The following is a 13,768-nucleotide window of genomic DNA, read 5'->3' as shown; positions in this document are numbered from 1 at the left end:
CGCGCCCCAGGGCAGCCTGGTCGGCGCCCTCGCCGGCAGGTGTCATGCCGCGTCCTCCATCCCACGCCGGTGCGTCGCTGGGCTGAGCCACCGCCGCTCACCCATGGTGTCCGCTGGCTTGCTGCCCTGTCTCCGCGTAGATCCGACCTCAAGGTGCCGGATTCGCTTCCCCTAGCCGCTGCCGTCACCACAACCGGTGGATCCGCCATGGCCGCCCAACCCCGTTTCCCCGTCAAGGATAGACACCTATGGCCAAAATTGGGCAAGACCCCGCCGCCGCCATCCTAGGGGCCGATGCGGGCTTCCGACCTACCCCTCTGGCGGTGGCGAGGGGAGGGAAGGAGAGGAAGGGGTGACGGTGGCGAGGGTGCGCGGTCGCCGCACGAGTCGCCTGAGCAGGGGTGACGCGGGGCCAAGTGGTGTTTTTTAAGTTGTATGGGAACTCGTATTTTGGATGTTACTGCTTTCTCTGATGAAATTTCAGATAATCAGATGTCCTGTTTTCTCTGATGAACTTTCAGATTATCTGATGTCCTGTCACTTGCAGTTAGCCTAAGGGGGCGTTTGGTTCCTTTGCTTATTTTTAAGCAAGTGTCACATCAATGTTTAGATACTAATTAGGAGTATTAAACGTAGGCTATTTACAAAATCCATTATATAAGTGGAGGCTAAACAGCGAGACGAACCTATTAAGCCTAATTAATCCATCATTAGCAAATGTTTACTGTAGCAACACATTGTCAAATCATGGACTAATTAGGCTTAATAGATTCGTCTCGCCGTTTAGCCTCCACTTATGTAATGGATTTTGTAAATAGCCTACGTTTAATACTCCTAATTAGTATCTAAACATTGATGTGACACTTGCTTAAAAATAAGCAAATGGAACCAAACCAGGCCTAACTTCCCAGCTTGGCAAATTCTCACATAGGCAGGCAGAGCCACTAGTGCCCTCTACAAGTTTAGAGGGCCAAGTCAAATAAACGAACTTCAGCAGGCCCTCTACTTGGCCCCTCATTTTGAGCTCCAAATTCTCCCTACACCCTCCCTGCACCCTCTGTTCCTAGAAAGTCTCTATAAACCCTCTATTCACGAGAGCTATTGTTAGAGTTGAAAACATTTTTGTGACCTGTAAAAAAAATAGAGATAACCCTCTTTAACATTTGGGAGCTTTGGTTCGAGTGTTATTACTGGAGTTGCTCTTATTCTAGCCAGCATAGTCAATGTTAGTTGTAGGTTTCAGACACTCGAAGAGGAAGCAATCAGCAGGCCTTTTGCAATTTAAAACACTCACAATTTACTGAACAAAGCATGCTATGTACACGACGACTACACACACAAAAAAACAGAAATTGTATATCAAGGCTAGCGGCTATTCCTACTTCAAAAACATTCTGAACAATCAGAGGCAGCACACGAGTCAAAGAAGATCTGGATCCCTACGGCTGCTTCTTGATTCGTTTTGAAGCAGTCTTGGCCAGCGCATTGCATATCTCCCTCTTTCTCTTGGCGTTCTCATCCATCTTCCCAGAGGCAACGTTGGCCTGTCGTTCCAGCGCTTCCCGCACAAAGAATTTCAGCCTCCATAGGGTTGTCTCGCTCTGCAGCAGGGAGCATAGTTAAAACGGACCAGAAGAAACAACCAAAATGGTATGAGGGAACTCTCAAGTTGAAACGCAGAGGGCGGTATTCTTTCCTTAACTTTAATCCATGATAAAAGTAACCAGTTATGGCCCATGGTCATTGAATGGAAAAAGGGGATGAATGTTAGGTAAACACATAGAACATTACCTGAGCATCCATATCAAGATCCACTTCTTCTGCTTTAGTTTGAAAGCTAGGGTTGTCTTGCGCAACAATTTCTAGCGCCTTGTTAAGATCATCTGGAGACAAGTGGCAGAGACCAGCACCCAGTTTCCTCTTCTCATCTGTGGTCATTTTCCTACGATATCAATATTTTAGCAACCATGTAATTAAGATTTAGATTCAGATATGCAGGTATGATGGCATCATAACATAAAAAATCAAAGCAATCAAAAAGGAAATTGGGCAATATAAGATGAACCTGCATCTGTTGACCACCATTTTCCGGAGTTCCTCCAGCTGCTTATTGATTTGATTTAGCTGCGGACAAAAGAAGAGGAAGTCCTGAATATCCATTGGGAAATAGAACAAGATCCTTGAAATAATGAAATCTAATACTGAATGGGGCAATGAAGATGAATCAACATTTGTACGTATTGCTTCTAAAACTGCATAACTGAACTGATGTTAACCACGAACAATGGGTCGGAGCATCATACCTCATCATCAGTATCTTTTGCTAATTTTGCAATTGCTGCTTCTCGAGAAGTACTTGTGGATACAGCACCCTTTGATTCCTCATCCTTTTGTCTTTTTTCCTACAAGCGTGTGTAGAGAAATATAATACAACGGACAAAAGGTTTCGACATGCTTTTATCAAAGGCTAGGCAACTCATGTTCATATACCAAAACAAAAAAAGAAAGAAACATGTACACATAGAAAATTTTACCTCGCTCTCAACTTTAGGAAGAAACTGGAGCCATTTCTCTTCAAATTTCTCGAGCAACGATTTAGCCATCAAATGGACAACATTTTCTTCATCATTGTACTTCATTGCATTGGCAAAAATCAATCTAACATCAGCATATATTTCTCGAACATTTTTGTATGTTGTAACATCCTTCCCTTCCATTTTATTTTGAATAGTAGAGAAGTCCATAGGTTTAGTAATAATCTGTGAAGAAGAGAAAGTAAATACATGAAAATTACTACTAATAACTTTCAGGAAACATAATTAAATAAATATTAAGTGTCCCTAACAAGATTGATTGGCAAGGATACAATGGTAGTCAAACCAAAGAAGCAGCTCTAACTCAGGGCAGCGTACCAGCAGTCAAGGAGAAAGTAAATATAGAGACATTTATGCTAAATCTCAAGGATTCCACAAATTCAACTAAGCAATACAGGGAAAAATAATAAGTGATCCAACCATTTAACAGATAATATAGGTTGAAGACATGATTTCATGTCTCATAAAACTGAACGTACACTGCTATATTAATTCCATTGATGGAATTCTGAAAACGAAAAAAAAAACATACCATTGCTGAAGAAAAAAACACATACTACAATTGTTCGCTTCTAAGGTGCTATATTTATGTAGCACAGGTACGGATACGTGGATTTGCCATTTTTCCAAAAAAAGTTTTTTTAAAAGAAATAATAAGCCACATGTAAACATGTGTAGCACAGAATATGTATAATAGAGAATAAGAGAAAAATACAAGCATTAATGGGCCACAATATGTGCTACCAGCAAGCCCACTAATTAAGAAAAGCACAATAAACCCCACAGCCTATAAAGCAACCCCCTCCCCTCTCCCCCTTCAAACCCTAATCTGGATGCTGCCTCCTACGCTCCTTCCCAACTTCACCCTCGATGGAGCAGCGACAAGCCGCCCCCAAGATCAAGCACCGCCGCACTGGTGCCACCCTCCTTCCAGATCGAGCTCTACTCGTATGCAGATCGAGTGCCGGCGCCACCCCCCTTCCAGATCTAGAGTGTGGCTGCCACCCCCCCCCCCCCCCCTTCCAGATCGAGCTCTACAGTTGACCGGTGAAGAAAGCTGTGATGGCCACCGGTGAAGAAAGCTGTGATGGCCACAGGCGCCTAAGCCAGCGACAATGGCAGCGAGGACAGGTGCGGGCAGGCAGCCTTGCCTGGTTCTCATGCTTTTCCTCTCTTTTCTCCTTCCCTCCCTCCAGGGTACGAATGGGCTCAGGTGAGCTGGGCCGCATCAGCTCACATATCGAATTATCTCATATTTATTTCTTTCCCGATAGTCCATGGATACGTATCGGCCCCATATCCAGTGCGTTCCATATCGGATGCGTACCCGATACAGGAATACAGGATACGAGGTCCCCCCCCAACCCACCCACCCCATGTATTCTGTGCAGCATAGATTTATATACATGTGCTTGCAATAGAACACAAACGATAGCCAAAGTGGATCAAGGTCAGAGTCCGTATACCTCTTTACGATTTTTTATCGCTGGTGAATATCCGGAATTACACTTAAGACGTAAAACATCAATAGTGACTTACATTTTACTAACCTACAACAATATCCCCTTGTAATCAGAATTACTATCACATTAGGAATTAACTACACAACAATAAGGGATAAAATGCATTATCAGACTTAGTTGTTACCTTGTAATAATCATGAAGGTTCATGCCTACGACATCCACTGGCTCACGAAATGGCCATGCCTTTTTATCTGAGGTGATCTGGAAAGATGAAAATCAAGAAGATTGAGTGCGAACTACAAAGGGAGAAATGGGAACTCTTGTGCAGCAAAATAATCACATGTTAAAACTCTTTCCTATAATACCTAAATAAAAATTTGAAAGGACCATGGAATAGAAAGCCATAAACGTTGTCAAAGTATATATAAGCTAGAGATATCAGGTATTAACTTAATGCACACAATTGACCTTGAATACAATCAGTCAATAACAATTAACAAAGATGCGTTTATGCCTCAATAAAAGATGTCTTTTAGTTGCCCATATGATCTTACCCATACCACTTCCAAAAGCTGCAATTGCATACCCCCTTCACTACTTGAGAACTTGAAGATGGAATTAGAAGAACCCCATTAGTATGTATGTCCCAGGAGTGTTATTTGCAAGTTCAGCCAAAGACAGTAGAAGCAAACTTCTAACCTAAATCTTAAATTACAAGACACCTGTTATTAACAGAGATTTTGCTGAGTATGTTCAGGCATCACAATGATAATAATCTAGGTGCTCACATGTTTCATTTGGATGGTCTGATCTATCAGACATTCAGGTCATTTACAGTTCTAAATTGACTAGATTTCTAGAGCTTGCTTCATGATGCAAGAATGCAGAGCTAAACTAACAAGCACTTAAGATAAAAAAAGGGGGCAGAGAACCAATTCGAGAACTATCACCTCTCGTAAAACCACGCCGAACTGGCGCATAAGGTCGGGCATCCCCCTCGGGTGTGGCCCATGCCTGCCGCCCTTACGCCCGCCGCTGCCGTGCTTCTTGCCATCGTAGAAGTCCACCACCTCGTTCACCCGCCTCTCCAGCTGCAGCACACATCGCAGCAACCCCCAATCTGAGAACTGCTGCGCCCAATTCTTCTCCCGCGTAAAAGAAACTCACGGATTCTCCCGAATTCACCCTAAAGCACATTAAGAACGACGCTTCCCCCGCGGCGGAATCGCCGCTTGGACTCTAGGTGAGACGGGATTAGGGGCGAGGCAAGGGGGATTACCACGTCGGTCTTGGAGACGAGGTCGTCGACCTGGCGCTGGAACGCGTCGGCCTCGGACTCCACCTCGGGGGCCAGCCCTGCCTCCGCCACCGCTTCTGGCGCCGCTGCACCGTTCGCCGGCGTCATCTAGGGTTCACGGCCGGGCGCGTGGCCGGCGGCCGCCTGCGACTACAGCCGACTGCGCCGCTCCGACGAGATTTTCTTTTCTTTTATTTTCTTTCTGGTGACGGCGCATGAATTATGATGTCGATGTCTGTGATGATGAGCATATGGGCCTGCCGCAGCGGTGGAATGGGCTGTGTATGGGCTATACGAGTGGGCTGGACATGACAAGATGGGCTGCACAATGTGTTACAGACCTGATTCCGAAACGTGGTGGGGTAGAGCAGTCAGAAATTTGGAATTGAATGCTAAAAAAATAATGATTTTCCCTAAAGAAAATAATAATTGATTCTTGAGGAGAAACTACATCAACAGACAACAGTTAGTGACGGCAGTGGCGGGTAGGGGATGAGATATTAGAATCAATGTCACTGTGGGTATGCTATAATTTTGGATGGCATAGAAGGGATAGGTACAGCTTTCAGTGGCATAGAAGGAATTTATTCTTGTTTTAGTTATTCTATCTTGAAAAACATTACTTGCCTTTGGTTTGACCAAGATAAGTTAATGCGCATGCGGTAGTCACGAATCATAGAAGCAATTTCCTCCAGTCAAGTAAACATGCCTGTCATCAAACTGAGACAAATTAATGTGCATGCACTAGCTAGAAAATTTTCATTCTTTGTGGGATAGTTTTTTTTAAGATTTTTTTTTATTTTTTTTACATATTCAATCAGCGCATAGGAGTAATTAAAATCAAAGTGGGTGACTACGCGTTCAAGCAATCCAAAGCCACATTTTTCTGATATAATACTGAAGGGAATACATCATGGATCCCAAATATAGTTGTATAAATAATAAATGGTTATCCATGAAATATATCACAAACATTAATGTGTCATAGTGTTGAATTTCATTTGGCTTTTAGGCCGTGTTTGCTTTGACGCCAAGAACAGCCGCGCCAATAGTTGGCAAGCCAAGCCCTCATTCGCGCTCATTGGGTTCGACGCCGATGATTTAGCACGCCCGCACACCCACGCCTAAGCGACGCCCGCACTAGTTCATTTTTGCGCCCGCGCGTGGGCGAGTCGGGGGCGGCAAAATCATTGGCGGGTCGTTCGTTGCCAAGTGAGAACGGGCAAAAACCAAACAAGCTCCTGATTCCTTGAGTACCGCCTACCGATTCGGCTTCTCTGACTTCTTGGAGGGAAGTTACTAATGACTTGACTTCCCTTCAAGAAGTCATGCAATCCACGGCAGATTGCTACATGACACCCCGGGTTTCCAAGCAACATGAATCAGGAATGAGGTGCATCTGGTACTTGAAGTTGCTGTTATCTAACTTTCGTTCAAGAAGTCAGAGAATCCACGGCGGATTGCTACATGACATCCTGACCTGAATTAGGAATGAGATACATCCAGTACTTACAGTAGCTGTTCTCGTTTAAGAAGTCAGTCCAGTACTTACAGTAGTTGTTCTCGTTCAAGAAGTAAGAGAATCCACAACGGAGGACTACATGACACCCCGAGTTTCCAAAAAATCTGAATTAAGAATGAGATACATCCAATATTGTACAGTAGCTGGTAGTGTCAATCGAATGCTACTGCTCGAAGAAAGTACACTTGTATAAATCTTTGCATGGACATGCTATTTATCTCATCTAAACAATGCGCTTAGCAAGATAACTATTTAACAGTAGGATGCACGAGCGAACTTAGTGTAGCTCAGCTGGTAAGGTTCCTTATGGTAGAACTTGCCCACCAGGATTCGAGTCCTCGACTCGATCCTGGTGCTAGCATTTTCCTAAATTTATTCCAGGATTTAACCGGCGCTATTCTTTCGGTGGTAGGCGATGTGCCCGTCAACAGCGAAGCACTAGTGGTGACTTCGTCAATCTTGAGAATTTGTCGGCTCAGTCTTTCGAAGGTGCTGGTGACTTTGTCAATCTTGAGAATTTGCCAGCTCAATCTTTCGAAGGTGCTCATAGAGATATGGTTGCGTGCGTGTGTTCGTAGAGACGAGTGTGTGTCATGTATGTGAGCATCTACGTCTGTACTGTGTGATTTCGCAAACATGATGCACGTAACTGTTTTATTGTTTAAAATATAAGACAAATAATATTGGGATCGAGTCGTGCATCCGCCAACTCTACAACCCAACAAATGTGTAATGTGTTGGTTCTAAAGAATTTTACAAACGCCCTGTAAAGAAGTCAATGAAGTCAATGGTAGTACCAACTAGAAACTAGGTCCAGATACTGTATACATCATTGTCCGTGGGAGGAAAAATGCTGGCCCGTGAAAATTATTGGGCGTACGGCAGCAAGTTGACAGTCCATTTTGGACAAGAAGCTGAATTAAGGATGAGGTACATCAGTACCTGTACCATCGTACTACCGTATTGTCGAATAGTACAAGAAGAAAAGAACATTGCCGATAGACACATTCAATGGATCTGACACTGGACCTGCGTGCAGATATTGCACCATCCCACTATCCCAGTATAGCCTCGGTGGGTTTAATAAAACTCCAGTTACATGATTCATGTTATAAAACTAAAGTTCAAGAATCATCTCGAAGAAAAAGTTGCAAGTTGCATTGCAAAAGAATATTTCAGATAAACTCACAGAACGATGCAGTTGCCAAATGACTGAAACTATGGTGCTAAAAATGACACACAATTGTCAGCCCTGAAACGCTATGCAGACAAAAAATTTTGATAGGCAAACTCACAAAAAATATCCAAGCAACACTAGTGTTGCAAAATTACACCCAGGATATGGTAAGAGCCTATGGCACCATGTCCCTTCATAAATAACTGAAAACCCAGGACACAGAATACATCGTGGGATGATCAAAACATTGCCTTTTATTTAAGAAAAGAATTTGCAGTTCAGTATATTTAGCATCATACTTTCAGGGAAAACAAATTATGCTTCTTCACCGATATTTGTAGATATCTCAGCAGCTCAATATGATCGAAAGGTAATACAAAACTCAGTGCTTGTCATGACGCCCATTGTGCTAGGACCATATCCGAACTCTCTTGGCTTTATCAAAAAACTTATATACATTATTGATTTCTTATTGGTTTCGGATCAGGAAACATACTCCGGTTCCCATAATGCAGACAAGCAAGAAGACTGGGTGCTAAACTGGATAAGGGCTACCATTGATTAAGTCATGAGATAGGAGCTTGATTTGACAGTTCCATTGAACCTCAGGCCAGAGGAAATGAGCAATGGTGATTCACCTTCCCGCAGGCTAGAGCTCATCCTTGATGAATAGTTTAGACCAAAACACCCATATTTCAATTGAACACAACATGTGCTGAAGTAGCTGAAGTAGAACAATACAAATTGAAGCACCTGCTGTCAGAATGAAATTTTGCTCTCAAAACCAGCAGCAGAAATCAAGCATGCTTATGATCCTCTTCGAAAATTGTGTGGATTCATTCATTCATTTGATTAATCGCGTAGCATAGTCAAAAGAAAATGTAAATGAAGTACTGTAGGATCAAACTGCAAGCATCCTTATTTCTGATCCAAGAAACATAGCAATAGTAACTTCAGTCAACCTCTACTTTGAGAGCCACAATGTATGAGCTACAGGGCAACAATCCCCAAATTCAAGCTCCAACAGAGCAAGAAGCCATTTGTGCTGTTTCTATGGCTGCTGCTTGGGATCACGGTACCCAGCGTCCACCAGGACCTTCTCCTTGTTGGCGAGCTCAATGTCATGATCAACCATCATCTCAACGAGCTGCTGGAACCCGACCTTGGGCTTCCATTTGAGCTCCCTCCTCGCCTTGGTCGAGTCCCCCTTGAGGCTGTCAACTTCCGCCGGGCGGAAGTACTTCTTGTCAATGACCACATGGTCCTTCCAGTTGAGCCCGGCATACCCAAAGGCAGCCTGCAAGAACTCCTCCACGGTGTGGGACTCCTCGGTGGCGACGACGTAATCACCGGGCTGATCCTGCTGCAGCATGAGCCACATTGCCTCGACGTAGTCCCCGGCGAATCCCCAGTCCCTGGCGGCGGTGAGGTTGCCGAGGAAGACCTTGGTCTGCAGGCCGACCTTGATGCGGCCGACGGCGCGCGTGATCTTGCGCGTGACGAAGTTCTCCCCGCGGCGTGGGGACTCGTGGTTGAAGAGCACGCCGTTGCAGGCGAAGAGCCCGTAGGCCTCGCGGTAGTTGACGGTGTACCAGTGCGCGGCGACCTTGGCGGCGGCGTAGGGGGAGCGGGGGTGAAACGGCGTGTCCTCGCTCTGCGGCGGCGGCGTGGAGCCGAACATCTCCGAGGAGCCGGCCTGGTAGTAGCGGATGGGCTTGCGGGCGAGGCGGACGGCCTCGAGGAGGCGGAGCGCGCCCGTGGCGGTGACGTCGGCGGTGTAGTCGGGGATCTCGAAGGAGACGGCGACGTGGGACTGGGCGGCGAGGTTGTAGACCTCGTCGGGGGAGATGGCGTCGAGCGCGCGGCGGAGGGAGGAGGAGTCGGAGAGGTCGGCGTAGTGGAGGCGCATCGCGGGGCGCGGGGACGAGGGCACGGCGTGCGGGTCGTGGTAGATGTGGTCCAGCCGCTGGGTGTTGAAGTTGGAGGACCGGCGGATGAGGCCGTGCACCTCGTACCCCTTGGAGAGGAGCAGCTCCGTGAGGTAGCTCCCGTCCTGCCCCGTGATGCCCGTTATCAGCGCCACCTTACGCGGCGGTGCGAGGGGGCGCGGCACCGGGGCGACCTCGCCGTCGCCGGTGGCGGTGGCGGCGGCGGCCTCGCCGTTGGAATGCGCCATTTGGGAGGGGGGGGAGGGGGGGTTTGCCTGCTGCGGGCTGGGGGGGTCAGATCTGAGCGGAGATGGGAAGCAAATTTGGGGGGAAGAAGCAGGGGAGGCAGGGAGTATTTGTAGGGCCCGCCTGCAGAGCCGAACGACGAGGGGTCACTGTGCCAAATGGGAAAAAAAGGACTATTGATTAATCTTTTCTTTTTTCGACTTGTATCGGTGACTGTATTCCACCACGAGCTCAATGGATTCAGGCTTAACGATCGAACTAAAAAAAAATGCAAAGTTGATTATCATGCTAAGATAATCACCACGATTAAGAGGATCTCCCAGGAAGTTTGTTTGGGAGGGTTTATATGAAAGGTCCTATGATAATGCACGCGCACGCATGAACAGCAACAACTTACCACATACCTACACATAACATAGGTGCCATCACGTCTTCAACATCGCTAAGGCATGTTGCATCTATAAAAGTAATTCCATCAGATCCTCTAAACAGTCCTTATTCTAGCATTTAGCTAGGTGGATCCAAATGGGATTTAATACGTAATAGCCGCCGTTCTTGAATCGTAACAATTTGCTGCATTTATTTCTTGAGGAAGAGGGGTTCACAATTTATTTCTCTAGGCAGGGTGATTCACAATCCCACACGTGTAGCACACCTTTTAAGCTCACCGTCACTTCACTAATTTGCAATTAGCAGTGCGGAAAATTCAAAGGTTCATTAATTTGCTGGTAAAAAAAATTAAAGGTTAGATATCTGCTCATTGGTTGATAAGCATAATTAACGCATGTGTTTAATTACTGTTTTGGGGATGATGGCTTTTCTATCACTCATGTTCGTTGTCAATCATCTAACCAGTTACCGGGTCTCTACACAGATCAGGGGCGCATGATCTGTCATTTTAAATGTGCGCGCTGAAATTTCAAACCCACGGCAAAGTCTCTTTTTTGCTTGATTTGCACCGTTTTGTTTTCAGGAGTGGTAGATGACAACACGTTCATTTTCTCGGTTTCCTATACCTCAAATGTATTAGTAGTTTTGTATCACTATCAGTCAAAGTCTTTATTTCAATGGGTTCCCGGCTTGCATGTGAAGTTTCTTTTCCTTTTTCCTTTTACTGCACCCCGCTCCTAGTAACTAAGTAAGATTTGAAACAGCAAGTAAGATTTAGCAGGCTACAAATAAAAAAAGGAACGTCAAATATCTCCTCTCGTAGAATAGTGGTAGTCAAATTTGGTGCTTGCTTGTGCGTGTTTGATCCTTGGCTAAAGTTTAGCTCTTGTCACATCGAATATTCGGATGCTAATTAGTAGAACTTAATATGAGCTAATTATAAAACTAACTGCAGAACCCCTGTACTAATTCGCGAGACGAATCTATTAAGTCTAATTAATCCATCATTAGTAAATGGTTACTGTAGCACCACATTATCAAATCATAGATTAATTAGCCTTAATAGATACGTCTCGTAAATTGGTCTCCATATGTACAATTAGTTTTATAATTAATCTATATTTAAATTCAAATAAAATTTTTAGCCCGTAAGAAGCAAACACCTGAGTTTGGTGCGTGAAACGGTGAAAGGTCGTCACTCAGAAAGGTCGTTGGCTATCTGCAACGATCTGAATCATCTGATCTACTGCCAGCAAAACAAAACGGCAGTCGGCAGATGAGAGCAGCTGAAGTTTCTGACATGCAAAAGGCACTTGCAAGTGGGACCGTTCGTGCGTGGAGGTGGAGGCCTTTGATTTGACCGGCCGCCTGGAGCGACGCTCTAGGACTTGGCTTCCGTTCCGTTTTTGACCGTTCGTTCGGTTGAGTAGTCTAGTCTGGTAGGAGTCGTCGCTTGTACCTTTTCTTTTTCTACTGCCATTGATTTCCGTTTCCCAAACCGGGCCACGCAGATCCTACGAAAGGAAACTGGAACCTGCAAACTGCAGAAGGGTCGATCAGATCAGATCAGATCCGCCGACAGTTAAACAATGGTGGCAGGGCACAGGATCCTATACAAGTCCAGAACGCCGGTTGCGGAAACCAAACACAAGTTTCGACTTTTGATGGCAGCATTGCCAAGAAGGGCACATGCCATTAGCCATTAGGGATGCAAAGCGGGGTGGCTTCAATTGTTTGGCATAGTTTGTTTACTGCATATGAGTTCAATACAGATTGCCACATTAGCTATCTGCATGCAATGGGATCTGATTTTTCAGGGAATTTCGGTGCCGCAGAATGCATTCTCCTCTTGAGAACATTGCTTTGCTGCCTTGCATTCTCACTTTGCCCTTGTTTACTTGGGAAGTTGGGAGGTGCCAAATTGGCATTTTGCCATAAATGTGACACTGTAGCGTTTCGTTTGTATTTGTGAATTATTGTCCAAATATTGACTAATTAGGCTCAAAAGATTCGTCTCGTAAAGTACAACAAAACTGTGCAATTAGTTTTTGATTTCATCTACATTTAGTACTCCATGCATGTACCGTAAGTTTGATATGATGGGGAATCTTCCTTTTGCATAGTATCAAAGTTGGGAGTTTTGTGGGAAGTAAACAAGAGCTTTGTTCAGCAGGACCCTTAACCTGCATGACGATGGCTTTTATGGCGTGAACAAACCCAATGACTACTCAGTGGCCACCTTTTGTAGAATTCAGCTCACCTTTTGGTATGATGGTATCTGTATGACTTGCGCTTAAGTCTTGCACATAATCACGAGTCAGGACCCTGCTCTGCAGTCTGAACCGAACCGTTTTACACGGGAGATGAAGTGAATTATCGCTGCTAACCTCTGAGCCATGAGTTCAGATTATTTGGAAGCCGAGAAGCCAGTAAATCATCAGATTTTTACATGTCGATGGAAGATTGTTCGTGACACAATGTAAATTTAGGTTCTGCACCATTTTTGTATTCATCATTGTAGAAAATATTTTTCAATGTTAGTATAATCCCTTGTGTATTCTTTTGATTGTTTTTACATATCTTAGAGAAAAAGTTCTCGATGGTTTCTAATTTGAACAAGCTAACACTTTAAAACGCACGCAAGCATACAAGCCTGAAAGCCCGACGTCCATAGCGAGTCAGCGACGGAGTACAACAGCGAGACCTAGTGCAGTGCAAGCGGAAGTCTGCGGCTCATCGCCCCGCGAGGAAGTCAGCGACGGAGCCTGCCGCATCGCCCCGCGAGGGGAAGTCTGCGGCTCATGCGGACGCGGGGCGGGACCGCCCCGCTTGCATCCCAACATGCCATGTCGAAGGTTCAAAGCAACGCCGGTTGCTGAAGATAACAAAAGTGAAAAAGGGCAGTGCAGACTTGCAGTTGCAGTACCCTCTGGACTGGAGTCTGGACAGGGCGTTGGATTGGACAATGCCGTTCTCTGGCACGTGCCATGTTAGAATGCTCGAAGCAAGCAAAGCAATGGCCATGGCATCCATCAATCTATTCTAACGTCGGTGGTGAGATGCAAATGCAAGCAGTCACCTGCTGTTCAACGAAGTTCAGGCGACCATCCTGGTTCAGAGTTCAGGAGCCCATCAAGACCTCCTCCAATA

At 45.3% G+C, this 13,768-nt stretch overlaps 2 protein-coding genes across 3 annotated transcripts; both read right to left on the bottom strand.

Moving 5' to 3' along the window:
* Positions 1-1,254: 1,254 nt before the first annotated feature.
* Positions 1,255-5,562, bottom strand: LOC117851291 (transcription factor GTE1). Of its 2 annotated transcripts, none has more exons than XM_034733085.2 (8): positions 5,338-5,562; positions 5,009-5,185; positions 4,242-4,319; positions 2,535-2,759; positions 2,304-2,402; positions 2,066-2,124; positions 1,792-1,942; positions 1,255-1,601 (listed from the first exon to the last, which is right to left on the bottom strand). In XM_034733085.2, exons 1-8 carry the CDS (start codon positions 5,461-5,463, stop codon positions 1,440-1,442), a joined length of 1,077 nt encoding a protein of 358 aa, XP_034588976.1. In that variant the 5' UTR covers positions 5,464-5,562; the 3' UTR covers positions 1,255-1,439. The 2 variants fall into 2 exon arrangements, with proteins under 2 accessions (XP_034588976.1, XP_034588977.1); XM_034733086.2 differs by having other exon boundaries at positions 5,009-5,149; positions 5,338-5,561.
* A 3,310-nt stretch (positions 5,563-8,872) lies between these two features.
* Positions 8,873-10,251, bottom strand: LOC117851359 (GDP-mannose 4,6 dehydratase 1). The gene has a single exon (XM_034733162.2). The coding sequence runs from the start codon at positions 10,228-10,230 to the stop codon at positions 9,106-9,108; it is 1,125 nt and encodes a 374-aa protein (XP_034589053.1). The 5' UTR covers positions 10,231-10,251; the 3' UTR covers positions 8,873-9,105.
* Positions 10,252-13,768: the final 3,517 nt, after the last annotated feature.

This window comes from Setaria viridis, chromosome 4 (assembly GCF_005286985.2).
Source record: "Setaria viridis chromosome 4, Setaria_viridis_v4.0, whole genome shotgun sequence".
In the NCBI taxonomy this organism is placed as follows: domain Eukaryota; kingdom Viridiplantae; phylum Streptophyta; class Magnoliopsida; order Poales; family Poaceae; genus Setaria; species Setaria viridis.
This window is presented reverse-complemented; position numbering and strand designations above follow the sequence as displayed.

Excerpts from the sequence above, each read along its gene's own strand:
- LOC117851291 (XM_034733085.2), bottom strand. The coding sequence starts at position 5,463 with ATGACGCCGGCGAACGGTGCAGCGGCGCCAGAAGCGGTGGCGGAGGCA. Across the intron at positions 5,186-5,337 it reads TCGTCTCCAAGACCGACGTG|TTCTCAGATTGGGGGTTGCT; the intron begins GTAATCCCCCTT and ends TGGGCGCAGCAG. Across the intron at positions 4,320-5,008 it reads TCGGCGTGGTTTTACGAGAG|ATCACCTCAGATAAAAAGGC; the intron begins GTGATAGTTCTC and ends TCATCTTTCCAG.
- LOC117851359 (XM_034733162.2), bottom strand. The coding sequence starts at position 10,230 with ATGGCGCATTCCAACGGCGAGGCCGCCGCCGCCACCGCCACCGGCGAC.